A 23387-nucleotide genomic window follows, 5' to 3' on the forward strand; every position below is an offset into this window, starting at 1 on the left:
TTTTAAACCCTTTTGCTTAAAAATGATCCACTCTCTGTTGCTTATTAGTGGTATTATTAAAAACCTTTCATTCTCATGGAGTCATGGGACATCGGTTGAGTAGTGGTTAGTGCGCAGGCGTCCCATAAACGGAGGCTGTAGCCCTCCAACAAACGTTGTTATCACCGTTGCAGGCACTCCGAGTGCTCGTACATTGTCAGTCTCCAGGACAACGTCCTACTTAACTCCACTCCAGAGAAACCTCGTTCTCTGTCCGTCTCTCGCTCTCTCTCTCTCGCCCCTGTCCCGTCTCTGAAATAAAGGCACCAAAAGCCCCCCCAAGAAATCAGGGAGAGAGAGGGGAGGGGGGGGGAGATGACATGCAGGAAAGGGAGCCACAGGCTGGATTCAATCCCAGGCCGGCCACCTTACATGGGCCCTGCACACTAAGCACTACGCTGCCGGCGCCCTGTTAAAGTGTGTTTTTGACCAAAAGCAGCAGCAAGGAAAGAAGAAAGAGAGTGAGGTCCTCAGTTAAACTCATCCTGTGTGAATATGTCTGAAGAGTGACTATGACCTGCAGAGAGATTATGAAAGAAATGTAGCCACACATATTTACACACATATTCTGCTTTTGTTTTTTATTGTTACTGTATGCAGTTAATACATTTTTTTTCTACATATGTGTACATATCCTTTTCTGCATCTTAATTCTGTATTGTTTAGTTGTTTTTTTTTATTTTGGTGATATTTTAGCATTTAGCAAGTGGAAGCTCATTGAGTTTTCTGCATCTTCCTGCACTGAATGTTGTCTATTTTGTTATTTGTTTAATATGTTTATTTCCCTTACTGTGCAAATGAATAAATATACTAAAAATACAAGACTAGCTTCAAGCTAAACCTGGTAGCTCACATACACACACTTCAAACTGTAACATGTCTGTTTTCTAGTTGAAATATTTCCTTCACAAAAAAGACAAAAACCAAATCATTAAAAGACAAAAGAAACCCTCAAAGACACATCTGATCATCTGCGTTGTTGTCGGTGTTTATAAATGTGTGTTTCTGTGTGTTCTTCTCTGCAGTGGTGAACAAATCAAAGATGCTCTCAGCTGGAGTAGCAGACGTGGTGTTGAAGTTTTTACAGTCCGAGATGCCGCCGGTGCAGTTCAAACTGCTCGGGACGTTACGCATGCTCATCGATACACAAGGTACAGACTCGTGAAGCGCGGCTGTCTTTGCACCGATCCCTCAGAAATCAACACGGTGGATAAATCAGACATCTCACACTGTGGAGCAGTTTGCAAAAAAATAATCAAGTTTTGGTTTCATAATCTAGAAATTCTGAAAAGTGTAATTTTTATGAGTCATAAAAAAAACACAGAAACACGGTGACTGCTGCTCTCGTCCTGACACTGAGCAGATGGTTTCAGGCACCAACGTCACTCATAATCAGAGAGCGATTAAAAAGCTGCAAAGAAAATCAGTGTTTGTTTTTCATCTGAACACCAAACAAACCTCCGAGCTTTCTAAAACTAAAGTACTGAACTGACTCTAATGCAGGGCTGCTCGGTGCTGCAGTGGTTAGTCCTGTCCCCTCACAGTGAGGAGGCTCCTGGTTTGAATCCCCGTCTGACAGGAGCCTCTCTGTGTGGAGTCTGCATGTTCTCCTTGTTCATGTGTGGGTTCTCTCCGGGTACTCCGGCTTCCTCCCACAGTCCAAACACATGCTCGTTATGTTAACTGGTGACTCTAAATTGTCCGTAGGTGTGAATGTGAGTGTGGCTGGCTGTCTGTCTCTATATGTCAGCCCTGTGATTGGCTGCTGAATAGTCCAGGGAGTAACCCGCCTCTTGCCCAATGGGACAGCTGGGATTGGCTCCAGCACCATGCGATAAAAAGCGTTATAGATAATGGATGGATGGATGGATGACTCTAATGCAGATGTGTTAAATATATTAATAAAGGTGTGTGTGTGTGTGTGTGTGTGTGTGTGTTTAGCCGAAGCTGCAGACCAGCTGGGGACCAATGGGAAACTGGTGGAGCGGTTAGTGGAGTGGTGTGAAGCCAAAGATCACGCAGGAGTGATGGGCGAGTCCAACAGACTCCTGTCAGCCTTGATCCGACACAGCAAGTCCAAGGTCAGACGCCGAGTCCTCGTACAGTTTTTTTAAAAAGTCGTCGTTGGTGTAACACAGATTCAAACACTGTTATTTTTTTTTCGGATCCTTCATTTTGGTTTTAATGCATCCATGTTTTATTTGTGGATCACAGGAAGTGGTCAGAACGGTCATCCAGGGAGGAGGCGTCAAGCACCTGGTAACCATGGCGACCAGTGAGCATATGATCATGCAGAACGAAGCGCTGGTGGCTCTGGGGCTCATAGCAGCGCTGGATCTGGGTAAGAGCAACAATGTGGATCAGTTAAAAATGATATTTCTATTAAAGTTGGTTTCCAGTTTCACAGCGAGGGGCCGTTGAGGAGTCTGATTCTTTCCCTGAAGCAGATCGAAGCCCAGTCGCACATACTCTGTCTGTAATACTCTGTGGACCTGCTGGAGTACTGAAGAACATTTTATTCCCCTCTGGAGAATCATGAGAATATAAACAGAATGTGATTTTACCTGCATTTATTATTTTACCTCTGAGACAAATCTGCTCTTTTTTTAAATAAAGTAAGAGACCAAAACATGTCGTACATCCATCAAATGACATGTAGAGTCAAGGACTTCAGTATCCCGGTTTTGATAGGGTTCTTAAGGTTCCAGTTTTTGTGTTTTTACTTCAGATCCTGATTTCCAAAACCGGGATAAACCCGGGAGAAAACACGATTTTGCTACCTTGACAACTCTGAAAGAAAACAGGATACTGTGGCATGTAAACACTTTACCCTGGTTTCTGACAGCTGCCGACTACCTGCATAGACTCGGCCTCAGCAGGGGCAACGACAGCGTCTTACTTTTGGAGCGATGAAGAAACTGAGTTTAATCTTTTGGTAATGAAAGAATGAAAAGGCTACAGGACACCGGTCTCCCAACACGTTCGCTAGCTGCGATTTGTGTTGGAAAACATAAACATCACAAGCGCCTGCATGAATAAGATGCAGACACCATAAACCAAGATACTAATGTTTATCATATTAAACATGGATAGGAAGAAGCAGGTTTCTCTCAGTGCATGTAAACACCACATCCTGAAGATGATTAAAACCAGGATGAGGATCATAAGCGGGAAACTCAAGTCTGTGTGAACACCCTCATCGAGAGTCTCTTCCTGTGTTTCAGTTGCAGCAGAAAAGGACTTTGTTGGAGCCAGTCTGGTGTCTGTGCTTCACAAACTGCTGTCAGACGAGCGGAGCGCTCCAGAGATCAAATATAACTCCATGATCCTCATCTGTGCTGTCATGGGCTCAGGTGAGACTTCATTTAACCTCACACGTATTATGATCATTATAAAAGTTTCTTGTTCTAAATCCACTCTGATCCTGTATTTGATCATGTCTATAAACCCCTCTATTTCAGCCCTGCTCAGAACAGGCTGTTTCTGTGTCTGTACCTTTAAATATGTAAATTAGCTGTGTCTGACCACGCCCCCTCTCTGGAAGGGCTTGTGTGTCTCAGTGCTTTCTCGCTCCATGTCCTATTGTTTACGGTGAGAAGGCAGACTCAGAGGGCAGAACAAACACCTAGCTGTGGGAGTGTCACCCACCTGGGGGAGGGGCTACTGCCCTTTGTGATGTCATGAAGGGAAAATCTCCAAACGGGCTGTTTGCGCACACATTTTCTGAAAAGTGGAGCAGGCAAAAGACGGAGATGATGGACTTTTCTCATCATTGGGGGATTTGTAGACAGACTAGGGACAAATATTAGTGTTAGAGGAACATGGATAAGAGGATTTTACAGAATTTGTGACCTTAAAAGACTTTATATGCAATGTTTTGATCAAGCAGATGTCGCCCTTGAGCACCAGCATGAAACCAAAACAACTTGCGCTGCATTGTTGTGTTAGCATGCTAATGCTAGCGATCTTTATTATGCTCGTATCTTCACACTGCATGTAAATTTACCTGAAATGAGCGTGATCTAGAAACACCGTTAAGCAGTGAGTACAGTATGTTATTCTTCTTTTCTCTAGTCCCTCAATTAAACAACTTTTATACACGAGGGGAGGAGTCAGCTGGCCGTCCGAGAGATGTAAACAAACTGAAGATAGGACTCAGAAAACATCACAGACAGTGGGACTCGGGTGTTACACCCATTGTAGACAGTCATGACTCACAGAGTTATTTTCAGAGGATATATTTGATTTCTATTATATTTAAGTGTGAAACATCACATATAAAGACTTTAATGATTAAGATATATAAATAAGATTTAAAAAAGAGGGCGTTCCACAGCAGTCTCTACCATCAGTGTGTGAATGTGTAGGTGTGACCTGCGGTGTAAAAGCTCTTTGAATAGTCAGAAGACTAGAAAAGAGAAATAAACAAGCTCAAGTCTATTTACCATGACTGTAAAGAAAAAGCTTTAATTTGAGCATTAACGTCTTTCTCTCGCTCTTCTCTCTTTCAGAGCCTCTCCACAAAGAAGTCCAGAGCCTGGCGTTCATCGACGTGGTGTCAAAGCTTCGTGCCCACGAAAACAAAACGGTATCCCACCAGGCATCGCTCACAGAGCAGCGGTTAACTGCCCAGAGCTAAATGACTGTGTCAAACCCCCCCCCCCCCAAACACACCCATCCACTCAAACGCCTGCCTGACCACCTAAAGATCACCCAACCACACCTCATAACTGCTCCCCGTGCCCCATCGTCATGTGCCAAGGTACCATGTCGCGTTAACTGCCAGCTAGACATACGGTCATGTCTCCGCCCCCGTAACCTCTGCCCCGCCCACATCCACACCAGGGTCAGACTGATGCGTCGGAGTATTTTGTACCTGAAATGTTATCGGTGTTTTTTTAGGATTTGCCCAGACTTGCGTGTTTGTTTCGGGTGGACTAGCTGTCGGACGCCAAAACTCTCCTCTGAAAGCCATAAAAAAGAGATTTATGAAGCTGTGTTTGTAGATCCATGACGCCAAGCGAGGCAGATTTTCATTTCAGGTCTTTACCCTCTAGACTCCGGGAACACTTGGATCGTACGGAGCATTAAAGTAGCTCAAAAACAGAATATTACAGATAGTAACGCCATCTGGATGACTCGAGCCGAGATGGAGCTGAGACGCAGCTGGGGGAGTTTAGGGAAAGGAGTGTGAAGCAGGTTGAACCTTTTCTGTTCTTTTTGAGGAAAACAAGAAGGAAAACAAATCATGCAAACACTAACATAAATGGTCCTTTACAGTGATAACGACTTAAAATATCTCAAATGTTTTCATCCACGGGGAAAGGTTAAAACGCCAACAGGCACTGCGGGGTCTAGAGGGTTAAACACCCGTTGAATTCTCTGAAGTGATTTGTCTCATCGACCTCCTGTCTTCTTTTCTTTGAAATATAACGTCCATCAGTCCGACCCTGGTGCACTCCTCTACTTGTGCATGCATCTCTCTGCTACAAGTAGCTCCACGGGAGCCGAGGCGCCATAAACAGCCGAACGCAATAGATAAGAGACGACACTCTTCTACGACCATAGCTGTGATACCATCCGCCTATGAAAAGTGAAAAAAAAACAAAAAAACATCCACATGTGTAAAAACGTGCACAAAAGAACAAAAAAAAACAAAACCTTCTTCCTGTTGTGATTTTTCTTTCATTTTTAAGAAAAGCAGCCGTCATGATGTGCCCAGTCGTGTCCCATGTAGCTCGAGTGTAAATTGACTAGAAACTGTGCATGTTATCGTCCTGTTGACGGTGTGACCGTGTTCATCCCGCCTCTCTGCCGCTCGCATTCTCCAGAAGACAACGCGACCTCCTCCACACACACACACACACACACACACACACACACACACACACACACACACACACACACACACACACACACACACACAGCTCGGGGTCGAGTACACTCCTTTTTGTTTTGCACTTTTTTTTTTTTGAAAGGTGGAGTCAGCAGCATTTTCCGATGCAGCTTGTAAACAACATTCAAACATGGCCCCTCCTCCTGAAGCTCACCCTCACTGCAGGATGTAGTGTGTACGTTTACTGCTTGTTCCTACACTGCAAGCTAACGCACGCTAGCACAAGCTAACCGTCTGTGTTTGTCCCCTGCCTGTCCAACAGGAAGCAGACCAACTCCACGTCAACACAAGGTTCACCCCTCGTCTTATTTCTCTTCTTTGCATGTCCGTCATATTCGGCTGTTTGAATCTTGTCCAATCACTGAATTGTATCCACTCCTAAACTCACCTGCTGCGCTGTCATTGGCTGGAGGAAACACAGCAGCTCTGCCCAGAAACATCCCGAGTCAACCAGAACAAAGCAGAACAGTAAAATCCAGTCAGAGGACAGAGTCTCTGCAGACACAGTCACCACCACACATGTATGGAGGCCCAGAAGGGACGATGGAGCAGCTTCACTTTCGGAGAAGTCTGTATTTTATTTTGAAGGAGGAAGCTGCTGACACCATGTTTAAGATCAAGAGATTTTATCAGATTTTTAACTGTACAAATCCAAACACATTTGCCCCTTTGCTCACATGGAAAGTGTCCACATTTTAACTCTATTCATAATCAACTTGACGTCATCTTTGGTATCAAGTGTGCGGTTTTGGACACAGCCTAAATCTCTTTTCTCCACCTTACGACTCGTCAGGTAGATTTAACGTCTCAGTTAAGACTCTTCTTCGTCTTTTTGCATTCCCAGATTCTTACAGATCAAAGTGTTGTTTGTTTTACCCACATCACAACACATATTTTTATTTTAAAAAAATATGTTCCTGATGGACGGGAGAGGATGCAGGAGGAGGCTGTGAAGAGCGAGGAAGAACAAAATATCAAAGTGAAAGGAGCATGAGATTCTGACGTGATGCACAAGTCCTCTGTGTGTGTGTGTGTGTGTGTGTGTGTGTGTGTGTGTGTGTGTGTGCGTGCGTAGATTATGTAATGAGTGTGATTATGTAATGAGGAGGTAGGTGTGTATGAAGGTGAACAGGTAACTGAACGCAGACACTTTATCCATCAGCACAGCGCCCCCTAGAGGACAAAACCCTCCTCAGTTCTTCTCGTCAAAGGGATTTCTGCTCACATGCATCCACACTGTTAACACACACGCGCACACACACACTTACACACACACACACACTCGCCGTGTTTGTGCTCTGGGCCCACGCTTTCTTTTTTAAAGGTATGAATGGTTATTTATCAGATCTGTGCTCTTTGAAGACACATGCCTGTGGAGATGTATCCATAGTAACTGCGTAAAAAAAAAAATACAAATATAAACTTCAATGTTTGTTGTAAATGTCATGAGTTGTACATTTGGAGGATTGTAACTCAGCAGAATATTAAAAGATGATAGCTGGTCATGGTCCGTGTCTTTATTCTTTAAAACGTCAGATCGTGAAGTCAGTTCATCTGTAAACCACTCTGAGAGTTTCCTGTTTGAAGTCTGACGGCTCAAACCTCGAGGACTTGAACGTATGAAGACGGGACGCCACAGAGGAGTTTAAATAATCAGCCCTCAAGCTTTATTGCAAAGACTTAAAATGTGTAAAAATAGAAATAACGGAAGAGACAAGACCGGGTAAAAATGCATTCGATTCCGAGACGAGACCTTCAAAAAGTGGAGACTAAGACTGATTTTGAGTACTACATCACTGTCAAAATATGCAGCATCTGGTTGGTGACCCTCCCCGTTCTGCTCGTTCTCATTGGCTGTTGCTGAGGTTCCTTTGGAGGCAGCCTGATCTAGAATCTTAAATATCCAAAATGTTTGATATTTATGATTCCAGGTCGGAGAGGCTCTGACTTGATCGGGAGCAGTGAAAATAATCATATTGACACGTACACACTTGAGGATTATTTGGACAAATAATATGCCCCCCTTAACTTTGGGGGGCCAAATCCGGCCCATAGTCGTCTAGGTTGTGGCCAACCTAAGAGAAAAGGAAAAGACCAAAACGGGACTATCGTAGATCTCCAGAACAAAACTAAAACAACAAAACCCAGCGATCTAAACATGCATGGGGAGTTAAATAGTCAGATTCTGGGAGCTCCTCACCACACTCTGCCCCCCTACCTGTTCCTCTAAATCCTCCTCCTGCTCCCGGAGCGTAAAGTGCACTCAGGTGTGCAGCAGGTCGAGGGAGGAGAGAGAGCCAGGGAGAGACAACATGGCCGCACATAACTCAGTCCAATCAGCAACCGTGCAGAAGTGAAATCCTCCTCTCCAGACATTTCTTGGTCCATGACGTCCCCCCTGAAGGAGCGCCGCTTCAGCGGTTTCTGGTGAGTCTCACTTAAACTGTAAATAATAAGTCACACAGAGGCTTCACTCTGATTACTTCAGAGGGATGACCCTGAAACAGAAACATTAATGGGTCGCAAGTTTACTAAAATAACATCATGATGATTTGTTTTCTGAGCATGTACACACACATGGACCTGAGCAGTTGTTCCTTTGAGTCTAAAAACACAACAGAAATGACCAATAATATCACCTGTTGACACACTAGCAGCATCCAGCGAGCCAGTCCTGTATTCACTTTGAGTTGTGGATTTGAATGATCACAGACTACCTAAATTATTCCACTTAAAGATCCTCATGTTCCCCTTTCATGTTGTCGGTCTGTGAAACCTGTAGAACAGCTCTGCAGGATCTGCAGCTCAAAAAACTCCTTAGGCCCCGTGTCCACCTAGCGTTCATGAAGCGTTTGTGCGCCAAGAAGAAAAGCGCTGCACGTTGCCTGTCTCTATGACAACAGTGTGTTGACGACGGCCGCTGTATGACCGACACTGCTCAGTTACTTTTTACTGCATGTTTTATATTTGATATATAGATTTTTTTTATTTCCCGCTCAGACACGGAGCGAGGAGGATGTGGCTACAAGACACGACCTGTAGGTGTCAAAAATACGGGGAATATCATACATTTGCAAAAGGGCACCGGTGATGTCAACAGCTGTTTATATACATCTATTTCTGAGCTAATGGGAGAAAGTATTTTTGGGCCCATTGGCATCACGTGATGCTGCAATACCAGCTTCGACCACCATGTAAATTTGGCCACCAGTGGTCGGCGCACTTCCTGGGGGTTTGGGCAGAACGCTGCAGGGCTGCCAGGGGAGGGCTGCTCTCCAGTGCTCGGAGAAGAGAGTCTATGTAAGAGGTTTCAACAGCTCACGTAGAGGCTTGAAGCCGTCTGGTGAAATTCTTGGTTTCATATCGGGGATATATGGCACGATTTGCAGAGCAAGCTGTTTAGCGCCCTCTGCAGACTCATCCTGGGATTACTCCAACATACGTTTACCTCATGATCTGAAACTTTGCCAACGTTTAGTTTGGACATCCAGCAGTGTGACACTATATGTGAGTTTGAAAATGAGGATCATGAGAATACAAGACAGCCAGTGAAAGAAGGACATTTATATCGACATCCACGAAATGAAAAATGTCTCTTTGTACACAGAAGTTCTTGTTTCCGAGTGTCTTTGAGTGTCTGCAGCGACAGACGTTAAAGACGTGCAGACTCAGACAGACGATGTGTGGGAAGCTGTGATGCATAAACAAACCAGTGAGCGCGCTCAGAGCCAAAAAAAAACAAGACGACCAAACACCATTTAATCCAAGTTTTTTTTTTTTCACCTTTATTAATTAATCTGACTATTAAAAGCAGTCTGATTGAGCAGGACATGAGACGAGGAGATGAGAGGAGGTAGTTACATTACAATGTTTGTGGGAGGTTCTGTGATCGTCTAAATGACCCTCGGAGGTGAAACAGGAAGTGATGAGTGAGAGGTCGACACAACAACACGACCTTCCTTACGCCTGCACGACAATCTGCGGTGATGAATCAGCTGGATTAAATGTTCAGCTCGTAGTTATATAAAACGGTCAATACAATAAATAATTAGTATCAAAAACAGTGTTGATCCCTTTTTCAGTCGCTTCAAACGCCGACAAAATCCATCTGAACAAACGTCACCATAAAATACTGTAAATACTTTGCTACTAACGTCAGTGATGCATGCTCTGAGCAGAAAAATCACTTTAAACCATCGAAGTAACACCGATAAAAATCAACACCCGAACACTGTCTGTTTCCAAGCATCCACCTGAAACGCTGCAGGATGCATCTTTATAGATTTAAACTGAAGAGAGTGGAAAGCAATCTCGCTTTTCATTCAAGTTAGGTCGAGAAAAAAAACAAAGTGGAGAAAACGCTCAAACATGTCCGTCTCACGATATGGAAAAGTGTTAAAAATGTGCAGGGACACAGAAGGCGAACTTCTCTGTGGCTTCAAACATCAAACTCTTTAAATCCATGTTAGAAAAGTTAACCTCCTGAACACAAACATTAAGTCGTCGTAGAAGCGTCAGGACATTTTCCACCCGATATTTATAATTTATTAAAACCTTTAAAGGAAGAATGTGCGACATGTTACACATAAATACAGCAGAAATCCAGTCTCTCCTGTGTAAATGTGTCTCTGAGTCATGACTGTCTACAATGAGTGAGAAGCTCGAGTCCCGCTGGCTGTGTTGTTGTCAGAGCCGTGTTTACATGGACGGGACGGCCGGCTCCTCCCCTTGAGTATAAAAACTGTTTTAGTCAAGAAGAACATACTCACTGATTATTTTGATGTCACATCAGAGTTTTTAGATCACGCTCATTCTGTGGCAGTTTATGTGCAAAGTGAAGCTACAAGCTAACTTATGAGAGCTAACATTAGCATGCTAACACAACAATGCAGACCACAGGTGATTGCAGCTCAAGCTAAGGACAATTTTGTGCGCCGCTTGCGCTAAACTCGTCCTTGCGAGCTCAAAGTGGAGGGGGGTTGGAGGTGTGTCTCTGGAGGCGTGTCTCTGGAGGCTTCAGTATGGCAGAGGTGTCGCCCAACAGGAAGTTTGTTTTGGTTTCATGCTGGTGCTCAAGGGCGACATCTACTGGATCAAAAAGTCGCACATTCTTCCTTTTAAAAAAAGTGTAAATTAAAGTGTTTATGCTTAGAAAGTGACGACGACAATGACTTAAATTTTAGTGTTCCATAAATGGATCTGATACTTCATCTCCAGATCCACAGGCTGGCATCTTCAGATCTGAACTTTCTCATTAGAAACATTTCCCTCCTTTTAAAAAAAACACGTTAGGACTCAAAAAGATTCTGCTCATATTTTCTGAGTCGATTTTTAAAACTCTCGTGTCACAAACAGTTACTGGTTGCGGATTTTATTTTTCATCCTAAGAAGGTAAAGTCTGAAGGAAGACCGGGCATCATAATGGCGCTCTCCTTTAACCCCGGAGCTCAGAGCTGGGAATGACGACACACCTGAGTTAACCGCGTTCCAGTTGTCGAACAAGCAACATGGACGCCTCCAGGACGCCATTGTTGTGTTAGCTCATACCAGACGATAACCACACGCTACGTGATAGTTTGTGCGTGAAAATGGCGTCCACAGTAATCGATTTAATAACACAAAAAGAGGAGTAAGCTGCTGATGAAGACTTAAACGTTACTGTTGCACGCAGCCGCCATGTTGGATTTTAACCTCGAGCAACTGAAGGTTCTCAGAGTTTCTGAGTCAGAATTCAGACTTCAGGGTGGCGTTCCTGATGATGTCAGAGCAGCAACTCGCAATTTCCGACGTCTGAGATCAAATGAAACGCAGCGGGCGCTGAACAAAAACCCATCTGAAGGAGAAGTTTTGGCAGCAACACGTGGCGTCCAAGAGGACCTCCCTTTCAGTCAACCATATCTTATTTCAGGAACCAATCAGAGAAGGACTAATCACAGCAACCAATAACGGTTTGTGCACGCAGACATCTGAAAAAATCACAGTTTTTAAGAAGTGGAGCCGTGTTCTTCTAAATTCAAGCTGCCATATGAAAGACTGTTTTTCACTCGGGCTCTATTTTAATAGATTTCAGGGTCGAATGAGTCAGGCTGGCCACACACTAAACGATTTAAGGTCAGACTTAGGTCCCAATTTGCCCCGCCAACTACCGGGGGGCGTGGCCAGATTCGAGGCTTGTCGCAACCAATTATTTGTCCGAATAATCCTCAAGCGTGTTTACCCATCACGATTATTTTTACCGCTCCCGATCGAGTCAGAGCCTCCTCGACCTGGAATCACAAATATCAAACATGTTGGATATTTATGAATCCAGATCGAACTTCCTCTGACATAATTCCCGCAGCAGCCAATGAGAGCGAGCGGACTTAGAAGCATCACAGACTAGATTCTGCGTACTCTGAACTCGCTCTGCAAACTGTGTAACGCCAGCTGACGACGTCCATCGTCCTCGTTTGTTTTTCTTCTGAAATCACGCGAGTTTATGTGAGATCCCGTTTGTGAAATCGTTGCTACGAGCGGCAGGTTGTCTCGCGGTCAGAGCCGAGTCGGATCCTAATATTCAGTTGAAACTGTCCTCGTGTCCTGAGGGTGTGCGGTGTTTTTCAAACGGTCTGGTGTGTGTCCAGCTTTAGTCTCCTGTCACATTAACGAGCATTAAAACCTCACAATGAGCAGATCCTCCTCCCTGGAATGAACATGTAGATATTTAACAGTCCGACACGATGAGTGAATGAATGGAGCGTCAGTTCCACAGTGAAAAATACCGATCTAATATCAAAAAGATGTATAAAACTCCTACTCTCTACACGTCGCTATCAAAACCGGAGCGTTGTGACGATGTGCATGGTTAACCATCTTCTCCAGCGGTGAACTTTTTTTTTACAGCACGCACACAGTGTTATTATTTATTTACACAGAGCTTCATGTCATTAGTGCCTCAGAGAGAGAAAGAGAAGGTGCTGGTTCAGGGACCAAAGTGGTTCAGGTGATCGTGAAGTCCTCAAATGCACAGCGATGATGTGTTCAAGGAGGCTCGTTCAAAGACCCGCAGCTGGAGAAACAAAAGGAAACACAAGATGATCAACGTTATTTTCACTTTTTTAACTGAATTTCCCCACATGTGAGACTGTTACTCACAGGAAGTCTCACCTGTTGGAGTTCAAACGCTGCTTCATGGTTAGGTGAAGAAACTGGAACAGAGGAGACAAGAGAGGCGTAAAGACGTGCAGCAATCTTACGGGCGTTGAACTTTTTCAAAATAAAAGTCTGGGACAAGACAGAACGGGAAAAGACGGACAAGTTAAAGGTTCGGATGGGAACGGGTTTCTGCGGAGGATCTGCGTCTAAACTAAAGACTGAAGGTCACGAGCTGAGGAGAGACAGAAGAGTGAAACAGGAAAAGGATTGTTGTCTACGTCATGTGACTTCACAGCTGAGTAATGCGAAACACTCAAAATCTAATCTAATCGGCTCAGTATAAACATGGAGGACGCTCAGCAACATGCAGACACATAAAGAGTCTCACTCTAATTCATCTTTCTACAGAACGACAAAACGACCACATTCACTGAAAATTAACTATTTAAACAACCGTAAAACTTCAAAAAAGTCACGTTGCGTGAAGGCCACGCCCCTTTCATTAGCCCGCTGTTGATGCACGTTTTGACAAATAAAGGTAGATCTCAAATAGAGGACTCTTTGGACGCCCCTCAGTTTGTCAGATATGAGAGCAGTTATCAGGTGAACAGGTGTTGCAGTGATGGAAGCGGGCAAGAGAAGTGGTTCAGATAGAAGTGATTGTACCCGACCTAAAAAGCCTCTGCATGTTTCTAATAAGCTCCACGAGCAGAAACGTGCTCAAACTAGGATCAATATTGGAGATGCTTTTGAAAAATGGAGAGAGGTTAGAACACAGAAAGGTTTACAGAACGATGCAGAGCTGGATAAACACTGAAGCTTCAGTGTCCAACACATGGACTCTAGAGAGGAGGGGGCGGGGGGGAGACAGCTCTCTACAATGTTTAGAATTTGGACCGCAGTACCCATTTTAAACACTAGGGGACAGAGTTACATACTGCTCCTTTAATTTACACCTCAAAATTAAGATTTCAATTTGAAGATTTCTCCTTTATTAATTGGTTAACTTTTATATATATTTATGTATCCCAGTTCAGCGTGAGGACACAGCTTTAAACAAGACAGCAACAGGTTATCAAACATGGATACTAAATGTCCCTGAACACAACACCAAACACCCAGCCAATCACAGCGACGCTAAAAGACAAAACAACGAGCACATGGATCCATCACACCCACCGGCTACAGACACACACATACAGCGTGTCTGTGTGTGTGTGTCTCATGTGTAGTAAGCCGATGCTTTCTTGCTGGAGTGTGGAGGGAGTCGGCGCATGGAGAGAGGGGGGGGCACCCTGACGAAGCATGGAGGAGGAAGAATGAGGCGTGAGGTGAGTTTTTCTGCATCATGACGGTTCAGAAGAGAGATCAGTAAAAACCTCCGCAGAGTGAAACATCGTCTTACATGAAGGAAAGATGTTTGATGAAGAGCTGATGAGGCTGACTCTGTGCATGTTCATCTCTTTGTTATTGTTTTCATTAAGTTGCTCGAGCCCATGTGTCAAAGTTTGTCCAGCAGGGGGCGACTCTACTGGCTCTGATTACATGGAAGCCTATGAGAAGATGGTCCTACTTCTCAGCTGATTTATTCCCTCACTAAACATTTTCCTAACGAGTTCATGCTCTCAATCTCTAGTTTCACGTCTTCTTCAACACAGCATGGTTTAAACTTTTTTAAGTAGAGTCCCATGTAGAGTCAGAGGGACCAGAAAGAGGGGGAGGATTTGGGGCGGAGCTACCTGTGATTGACGAGTCCCGACCACAGTGACCATCTGGAAGTCTTTTATATTTTCAGTCACACTTGATGCCACTTATGTTATGTTTATATATAACTATATATGTTTATATGTTATATAAACTGAGCTCTTAATTGACATGTAAATCTCTAAATGACTACATCCTGGTGCTTTCAGGCTGAATCAAAGAGCTGACTCGTCTCGTGCTGTGAGATGGAAACAGTCAAAGCAGATGGATGGCGTGCTGCAGAGGGACAAACGTGAAGCTTCCTGTCTCATGACACATGAGAAAATGAAATCTTAATTCTTCTCACCAGCTCGCCTGCACAGCCTCGATGTCGCTCACCAAGTTCTGGGCCAAACAAATCCCGAAAATCTGAAGGAATCAAAAACAAAAGCCGACGGTTTTAAAGAAAGAAGAGACAAAAGAACGCAGCGATTTCTTAAACGGCGTGGAGGGAGGACCGACCTGCAGCAGAGCGACTCCGATGAAGATCCCGGCCACCAGCGTGAGGTTGTCCTGCAGCCACTTCTCAAACTGCGGCACGCAGCCTTTCACGTTGATGTAATCCTTCTGCTCCGAGTCCTGACACCAAACACAAACTGGTCACATTCACGGCTTCAACACAAACATCATTAAGAAATCTGGCCTGTGAGAGAAACCCCTTCTAGTCTTTCAGTTACATTAAAAAGTTATTCATTTAACCAAGGCGTGACCCCGAGCACTCCGCCAGAGCCTCAGTCGACTGCCGGTCTCGTGCTGCATTCAGGTGCCGCTCGGGTTGTCCCAGTTTCACAGTTGTGAAGTCGTTCTTCTGACTTCAGTGTGTTCAAGTGATTTCAGAATCAGAATATGTCGTCAAATCAGGAAATAGGGCACCTCATTCATTTTTCCAACGTGTCCGACACCACATGAACGCACCATCACAGTGGAGCACACGGATCATTCCACTCCAGCCTCAGAGGGGTGTTTGAAGTCTGAGGTGACATAGTTTAGTCTGTTTTCTCCGAACAGATCACGACTCAGAGCCTCTCTTGATATAAAAACTTTGACTGTAGAAACCACTCGTTCTTTAAATCAACCTTCTGAGTGTGTGCATGAAGAAATCACCCTGACGTTTTGACAGAAGCAGCATGTCCACGTGTTCAGAGTTTCATTGGCTACAACACGTCAGACATTGGCACAGTTGCGTGCAATCGGGCCGGGTTTATGGTGCATTCATGTAGTGTTGGACACGTTTGAAAAAAACAAGTTTCTGAGATGTAAACTGCAAGTGAACGACTGCTCAATTCAGAACAACAACTTGGAAACCCGGAAAAGAATCAGGTGCCCGACTTCCCGACTTGACGACATATTCTTCATCAACATGGCGGGCAAAAGATGTTAACAGACTTTTTATGAATCCACGTTGCACATCAACTTTTTGCTCAAATAAAACTCATAACAGAGACATTCACACGTCTTCTTCTTCGTATCGTCCATGCTGTTTTTTTGTTTTTTTTTGCTGCTGTTACAACATTCAGACTTTCTGAACTGAAATCAGATAAACACACTGAAGTCGAAAGAACAACTTCCCAACTCGGAAACTTAGACCACCGAGCAGCACCTGAATGCAGCAATAGATAGGTCAGAACAGGGGAGAGGCAACTCCTTTCAACTCAGGCTCTCATTGGCTGTTACAGGCTGGGAGCAGTGAGTGGAAGGTCCTAATTGGCCGAATGAGGTGTCAATCAAAAGGACAGATTGCGACTGTTAATCTGACGCATCGCAGTTGAACAAATTAAATCATAAAAATGAATTCTTACAGAAAATACAGTGGGGGGGAATCGTGAAGAGCTGAGGTTAAATTTGAATCAGTCCGAGGATCTTTCTGGATGTGAAGTGTTTGGATTAAATCTTTCTCTCTGGATTTGGATCGTGGGGACTCTTGTCGATGCAGCAGGAACGATTTAGTTTGAATATTATGATCAGTCGGTGGTCTGACTGATGTTTAGGTTCCTAATTTGAATCCTTAACCGTACAGTTCAGCACAAAGTGAAAAGAACCACAATGAACTGGGAGAAGTCATCGATGGAAACGATTGTTTGTGTTACTCACAGGTTTAGCTCGGATGTCGTATCCACACTGAGTGTTGATGACGTCCTCCTGGAGACAGAAACAACAACATGTTAAAAAGCAGCGATATGAAGTGTGTCCTTTAGGTGCTCTGGATTTATATTCCAAGGTCACACCAGCAGCAACAGAACAAAGCACAAAGACAGGTTCTGGTTTTGAGGATAACTGGAACATGAAGTGATGAATAGAATGAAATAAAGATGTTTTTTGAGGATTAGTCGGACCTGAAGGATGTGCCACGTGTTGTGCTGGACCTGCTGAACCAGAATATACACAAACTAACCGACTGATCGAGGAAGAGGCAGAACAGCAACTCCCGTCTTCTGTGAGGTTTAAATGACTCGACGAGAAAACTAAAAAAAAAAAAAAAACCTGAGCTGCAGGTCGACAGTTTGTTTGTTCACAAATATCGTGCCGTATCCAAATGAGCCAAAGTAGCTAACAGATATAAGAACTCCCGTGTCCTGTGAGGTAACGTTTAAAGGATCTTTAAATGTTGTAACATTCAAAATAACAATCAAACAACATCTTCTAGCTTCTTTTCTTTCTGCTTCCTGCTGGCCCTGTGTGCACCTCTGTGCGGGATTGTGTTATTGTTAAACGAGCATGCAGAGTGAGGGAGTCGTACCGCTGGGTCTTTTGTGCAGCAGGAGAAGGGAACGCCGCACTTCTCCCGACTCGGATTCCCGTCGGTGCAGTTGAAGTAAATGTTCAGGTTCCAGTCGTCGGCTCCGAACGCTCCGCAGCACTCCCACTGCAGAGAGGGACAAAGTGTCAGGGTTTTTTTAAGGACCAGACATTAGGCAATCAAATTACATCAGGAGTGGACTCGTCTGGCCCGATGACCTGATTGGCTGCGTTCATTAAGAATGACTTAAATCCACTCAGACCAGATTGTGGATTTTGAAGTGTAAAGCCTCAGCAGAGCAGGTTTAGAGCTGCTGCTGCTGTTGGCCCACACAGCTGATCTCTGATCTCTGATTGTTGGTATTAGTCCTGCAGCCTCATAGTGAGAGAACAGGTGTTTCATGACATGCACGCCTGGTGGTATCTACACAGTCGACGTTGAACTCACGTATTCCTGAGTGAAGTCGATGAGGTTCTGCAGGTCGATGTCGTCCCGGTACGCTCGGATGTTGTTGTTGATGAACAGGTTGAGCTGGTCTTTGATCCAGTCCTTAAACACAAACGCCAGGATGCCCGTCGTCAGCTCCAAGAAGAAGATGATCCCCAGAAAGACGGAGAACTGCAGCAGGACACAAAGAAGACAAGTCACTCTGATGCAAAGAAATACTCTTTAATCGCTTATTCAGGACGGCTCGACCCCCCTCCCCAGTCCCCCGCTGGCCAGCACTCAAACTGCTGATCACCATACGTGTAGTGCTGAAGGAACGGCGCTCCATGACTTTGTTCTCCAAGTGAGGAAATAGATTTTCATAATCCGGTTAATGTCTGTTTTTTTTTTGGAGCGCTTCAAAATCTGGTCATGACTAAAGTGTGATGCAATAGAGACGTTAAACACAAACACAATGCTCCGTTATCAGTTCGACATTTAGGTGGCTTGATTGAGTCAGCGGTGATGTTTACTGAGTTGTCTAACACTCCTGGTTTTCTCGATTATACAAGACGGGGATTCTTGCGTCCCGTGCTCGTGCATGAGCAGCTGCAACGTGCCAAAGCACACCCTCTTACTGTGCTATTGACAAGGAAGTGTACCGAGCTTTGGCACAGTACAGAGCTCTCACATCAGTAAAACGAACTGGACTCTTGGGGTCCAACGTGTGTGGTCTGTACGGACTGCCTAGTGTGAGTGCGCCCTTAAAAAGAGAAGAGAAGTCTTTTCATAGAACGTACAAACTTGAGCAGGAAGGTGTTTTCTCTGAGCGCTCCGATGCATCCTGCAAACCCCAGGATGAACATGACCCCCCCGACCACCATGAAGAGCCACACCGGGTCCAGACCCCCCAGGTCTGTGATGGACGAGATGTTGGACAGAACGCCCTGCAGAGAGAGAGAGAGAGAGAGAGAGAGAGAGAGAGAGAGAGAGAGAACGCTCAGTTTGAGTCATCTGGTTCCATGTCAGGACAAAACACGTTTGTCAAATCTGCTGCAAACAAACTAGTGCTCATTTTTGTGGGAAACCTCTTGGTTTGCCAGATATGAGAGCAGTTATCAGGTGTTGCAGCGATGGAAGCGGGCAAGAGAAGTGGTTCAGATAGAAGTGATTGTACCCGACCTAAAAAGCCTCTGCATGTTTCTAATAAGCTCCACGAGCAGAAACGTGCTCAAACTAGGATCAATATTGGAGATGCTTTTGAAAAATGGAGAGAGGTTAGAACACAGAAAGGTTTACAGACCGATGCAGAACTGGATAAACACTGAAGCTTCAGTGTTCACCACATGGTGACCTGTGTGAACATTGACTCTAGATTGGAGTCGGGGGGGTTAGACAGCTCTCCCTAAATGTAGTTATGAATTTGAACTGCAGTACCCATTTTAAACACTAGGTGTCAGAGTTACATACTGCTCCTTTAAAGCAACAATAGGACAGAAGACGGGCAGTTGTAAAACTGTCACGTTTATGTCAAGTTCTGTCTCTCCTCGAGCAGGGTTCAGGTCCTGCTCTTACACGGATGTGGCTCAGCGGAGTGGAGGAACGACTTCTGCACTCGTGGCGTTGCTGTGCTTTAAAGCTTTGTACATGTAAGTGTGAAAAACCCAACCTGTGTGACCTTTGTCTTAAGTTAACGATCCGATTGGGCTTAATATCACCAAAACAGATCAGTCAAAAGACACCTTGATCTTTGCACTCACTAATCTTTGAGACTTGTTGGGTATTATTCACTTTTGTTTAATCGCCTTCAAAGGGATAAAATGTTTCTGAAATTTAAAGCTGAATAGTTTTTTGTCCTCAAGGGGGCAGTGGAGCCAACATAGGTACCGTAAAACTCCAAATAAAAGCCCATCCCAGTTTGAGGCCCGGTCTCTTTTTACTAGCATTTGTTCATCCATATCCTGATTTTGCTCACAGTAAAATATTCTTTCTGATAATCTTTCCCGTCTTAGCTGTGCACGAGTTTGGTTTGAAAATACTGAAAGCTTCGTCTCGTGTTGACGCCTGAAGACTGGAGACAAAACAAGCCGGGGCTTTTAATTAAACGTTAACGGTAGTCCCTAACGTGGTCGGTATGCTGTTGCCGTAAAAGTGGTTTATCAGAGGTTAAAAAAAAAAAAGGCGAGTTAAGAGAGTTCGCAGGTTGTTAAAATAAAAATCACAAAGAGGCCACGGGGTTATGTTGATCAGGAGGGGTGATGAATAATTCTCTCGCAGGTCATCTTAGTTGGCACGCGTTATTTTATGTTTGACGACACACTGGGACTCTATCAGTTAACGTCTGTATCTTTTTTTTTCTACAATAAGCCTCCGAAAGGGGAACGACTTCACCTTCAGGCGCCATCTTTCACCTTACACAAAGATATTTGATCCTTTGTACAAACAGAATATTACACTTTGAAGCTGTAATTTGTAAAAAAAAAAAAAGGATAACGTGATAATATAACATTTGATTGATCAGACATAGACTCCTCTGCATCATCAGCTGTAACATTATTCATGTAGAAACACTTTATTTATAGTTTTCAGTGTATTTAAAAAGCTCACCTTCTCACTCCAGGCCCAGAGTCCGATCCCAACCAAGGCCATGCCCAGCAGCTGAAACATACCGACAGATATTACTCGACTAGAAATCTGTGAAACCAGGATCATGAGACATTTGTTGGGTCAAAACCAAAACAATAAAGTAGCTCTGCAGCGCTGAAATCGTATCAAAACTCAGCACCTTCTGCAGCCTGCACATTTCACTTTGCAATATCACAATCAGTGTAACATGTCCATTAACTGTAGGGCCCGACCGATACGGGATCTTTTAGGCCGATACCGATATTGGGGAGATAAAAAATCTGATATATCGGCCACTATCTTTCTTAGATCTGTAGAGATAGAGAAATATAGATATTCACATGTATTGCATTGATCCCTCAGATGCAGTTATCAAACACTCATAGAAAAGATTTATAATGAAGACAAGATGGTCACTCAGCAGGAAACTAACTGAGTGTGTATTTGCATCACCGCTCGACACTCTGCAGAGTGATGATGCTTGTTGTAGTCCATATAGCGCCCTCTGCTGGTGACAGAGAACTGCTAGTGTAATACAATGAAACTCAAATTAAATGTTGTTTGACTGGTGAATAAATCTAGTCATATCGGCACACATCTGTCATAAGATTAGCCGATACTGATAGTCACTTGATATGCTAATATCAGGCCGATATTATCGGCTGGCTGAATAATCGGTCGGGCTCTGGCATGTACTGATATCTATGTAAATACTCGATATTTACATTATTCATCAATTAACGGCAATTTCAGTATCGGACCAATAAAAATCAGACATCGATCAGGCCCGACTGCATGCATATTTGTAGTTTTTTTCTCTAGACATTTTTTCTAAATAACTATCATCATGCACATATTCTCCCCAGGTTGTTGCACAGGCTGCAGGTGCAAACATCTCTCTGACAGGTATGACATCATGATTTAGGACCCGTGACGTCATGTTTAAACGTAATCTGCAGTGTAAGGTGGAAACCTGTGCAGTCAGTGCTCAGCGCTGCACATACAGTATGAATGATAAGCTGCTCAGCTCTGCACAGTTCACTAAAGAAAAAAAAAAGCCGATTATCTGTGTGTGTGTGTGTGTGTGTGTGTGTGTGTGTGTGTGTGTGTGTGTGTGTGTGTGTGGTCAGCTGACCTGCAGCTGTTTCCTCCGGACAATACCAGTATAAACTCTTATAAATGAGATGATCACGGAGGCCTGGTTGCGTCGTGAATGTGAAACTGAAAGGTTATAAAACGGGATGATTGAGGCCTTCCTCTCATTGGCCGGTTGGCTGACCGTTAAGGAGAGCAGCGCACAAAATACAAATAAACCATCTTACCCAGAACAAGATGTTGAATCCGAAAATGAAGTATTTGATGCAGCAGCTGACCTCCTGGCCTTTGAAATGATTCCCCGTCATGTTTGAGCATCATCGGCGCGGAGGGAGTGAAAAAGCTCGGCCTGCTTCACAGGCTTTGTGTGCGGGACGGAGCAGGTTCAGCGCCGCGGGGACGCATCTCACTGAGCCCCGGCTTCGGATGTCCACAGCCCCGCCGAAGCTAAACCCGCTCCGGGAGCATGATTTCAAGAAGCTTAAATCCCCTCTAACACGCGTGGAGCCGAAATCAAACACGAAGAATATCGAGGAGGAAAAAAAGCTGGATAAAAATGATCCGCTGTTTCTGGGAGGATAGCGCCTACAGAGGGCGGGGCCGCTGCTGTGGGAGGTGGGCAGCGATTGGCTGGGAAATACTTGAGCGACTGAAACTGCAGCCAATCACATTAGAGGAAAGATAAAGCACTTCCTGTGGCCTACATGACGAACAGACGGTAGCGCTGATACTAAAACAGTAATCATTTTAAAATCTTAATTAAAACGTTACAGCGGCGATAATTTTTAATAAAATAAACAAATTAGTGTTCTATTCAAATCAATAATTATCCACACGAATAACCAAACATGTGTTATCCTGTTAAATCTCTTTAATCAGAAATGAAGGCATCATTTTATTAGTTTATTTAGCAGGCACACATGCACTGAACATTGCTTTATATGCTGAAATACAAAGTAGAGGCCATGAAAACAGGTTTCTAGTCGTGTCTGATTTGCATTCCCTGATCCTGGTTAGGCTTTTAGGATTAAAACAGAAGCATTAGACTTAAAGAAATAGAAATATTATACAAATAGGCCTACAGACATTGTTATGCAGTACATATAAAATGCTACAATAAGGACCAACTGTGACTGGCCAAATGTAGTTCTGCGTTTTTATGCTCTACAGTTTCCACCAGGATGTATCTCTCTTCATGATTTCACTGTTCGGTTTGTTTACCAGCTGACAGATTGTTGCTGTACAAGTTGATTCAATTGTCTTAAGTTTACTGTTGTGTTCAGGTTAAAATAACGTCACAACCAACATATTCAGATATATCCTCCTCTTCAACCAGTTTAAATAAGTCTCAGAGCTCCTCAAATCATGTGTATGAAGTTTCTTGTTCTAAATCCAGTCTGATCCTGTATTTGATCATGACTATAAACTCCTCTATTTCAGCCCTGCTCAGAACAGACTGTTTCTGTGTCTGTACCTTTAAATATGTAAATGAGCTGTGGGAGGGGTTACTGCCCTTTGTGATGTCATGAAGGGAAAATCTCCAAATGGCCTGTTTGAGCACACATTTTCTGAAAAGTGGAGCAGGCAGAAGATGGAGAGGATGGACTTTTCTCATTATTTGGAGGTTTTGTAAACAGACTAGAGACACATATTAGAGTTAGAACAACATGGAGAAGTGGATTTAGGATAATA

General features: G+C 44.0%; 2 protein-coding genes and 1 long non-coding RNA gene across 7 annotated transcripts in view; 2 read left to right on the forward strand and 1 right to left on the reverse strand.

Annotated features, from left to right (window-relative positions):
• The window catches only part of rap1gds1 (RAP1, GTP-GDP dissociation stimulator 1), a 28936-nt gene extending 21496 nt beyond the window's left edge, over positions 1-7440 (forward strand). For 2 of the 3 annotated variants that reach the window (XM_061030693.1, XM_061030695.1), the window contains 6 exons: positions 1065-1190; positions 1981-2120; positions 2254-2380; positions 3264-3392; positions 4551-6980; positions 7011-7440. In XM_061030693.1, coding sequence (XP_060886676.1) covers positions 1065-1190; positions 1981-2120; positions 2254-2380; positions 3264-3392; positions 4551-4678 — 650 coding nt within the window. In that variant the 3' untranslated portion in view covers positions 4679-6980; positions 7011-7440. The remainder of the gene's footprint in view (positions 1-1064; positions 1191-1980; positions 2121-2253; positions 2381-3263; positions 3393-4550; positions 6981-7010) is intronic. The other variant, XM_061030694.1, reaches the window with a different exon arrangement.
• A 714-nt stretch (positions 7441-8154) lies between these two features.
• Positions 8155-15126, forward strand: LOC132958204 (uncharacterized). Its single transcript, XR_009666734.1, has 3 exons — positions 8155-8362; positions 14302-14400; positions 14983-15126. It is a non-coding gene; the product is annotated as an uncharacterized LOC132958204 (long non-coding RNA).
• tspan5a (tetraspanin 5a) lies at positions 12824-22310 on the reverse strand. 3 transcript variants are annotated; one of them, XM_061030897.1, is made up of 10 exons: positions 21923-22310; positions 20583-20633; positions 18776-18922; positions 17997-18167; positions 17550-17675; positions 16904-16951; positions 15275-15391; positions 15120-15181; positions 14249-14364; positions 13087-13122 (listed from the first exon to the last, which is right to left on the reverse strand). In XM_061030897.1, exons 1-9 carry the CDS (start codon positions 22001-22003, stop codon positions 14292-14294), a joined length of 876 nt encoding a protein of 291 aa, XP_060886880.1. In that variant the 5' UTR covers positions 22004-22310; the 3' UTR covers positions 13087-13122; positions 14249-14291. The 3 variants fall into 3 exon arrangements, with proteins under 3 accessions (XP_060886881.1, XP_060886883.1, XP_060886880.1); XM_061030898.1 differs by lacking the exons at positions 13087-13122; positions 14249-14364 and adding an exon at positions 12824-12983 and having other exon boundaries at positions 21923-22309; XM_061030900.1 differs by lacking the exon at positions 14249-14364 and having other exon boundaries at positions 13062-13122; positions 21923-22308.
• Between the last annotated feature and the right edge of the window lie 1077 nt (positions 22311-23387).

This window comes from Labrus mixtus, chromosome 23 (assembly GCF_963584025.1).
Source record: "Labrus mixtus chromosome 23, fLabMix1.1, whole genome shotgun sequence".
In the NCBI taxonomy this organism is placed as follows: domain Eukaryota; kingdom Metazoa; phylum Chordata; class Actinopteri; order Labriformes; family Labridae; genus Labrus; species Labrus mixtus.

What these genes read in the sequence shown, in the direction of transcription:
- tspan5a (XM_061030897.1), bottom strand. Translation starts at nt 22,003, where the DNA reads ATGACGGGGAATCATTTCAAAGGCCAGGAGGTCAGCTGCTGCATCAAA. An exon ending in GATTCAACATCTTGTTCTGG is followed by an intron (nt 20,634 to 21,922) that starts GTAAGATGGTTT and finishes GGTATGTTTCAG; the next exon opens with CTGCTGGGCATGGCCTTGGT. An exon ending in GAGGCTGTGCAGGCGAGCTG is followed by an intron (nt 14,365 to 15,119) that starts GTGAGAAGAATT and finishes ATGCTTCGTCAG; the next exon opens with GGTGCCCCCCCCTCTCTCCA.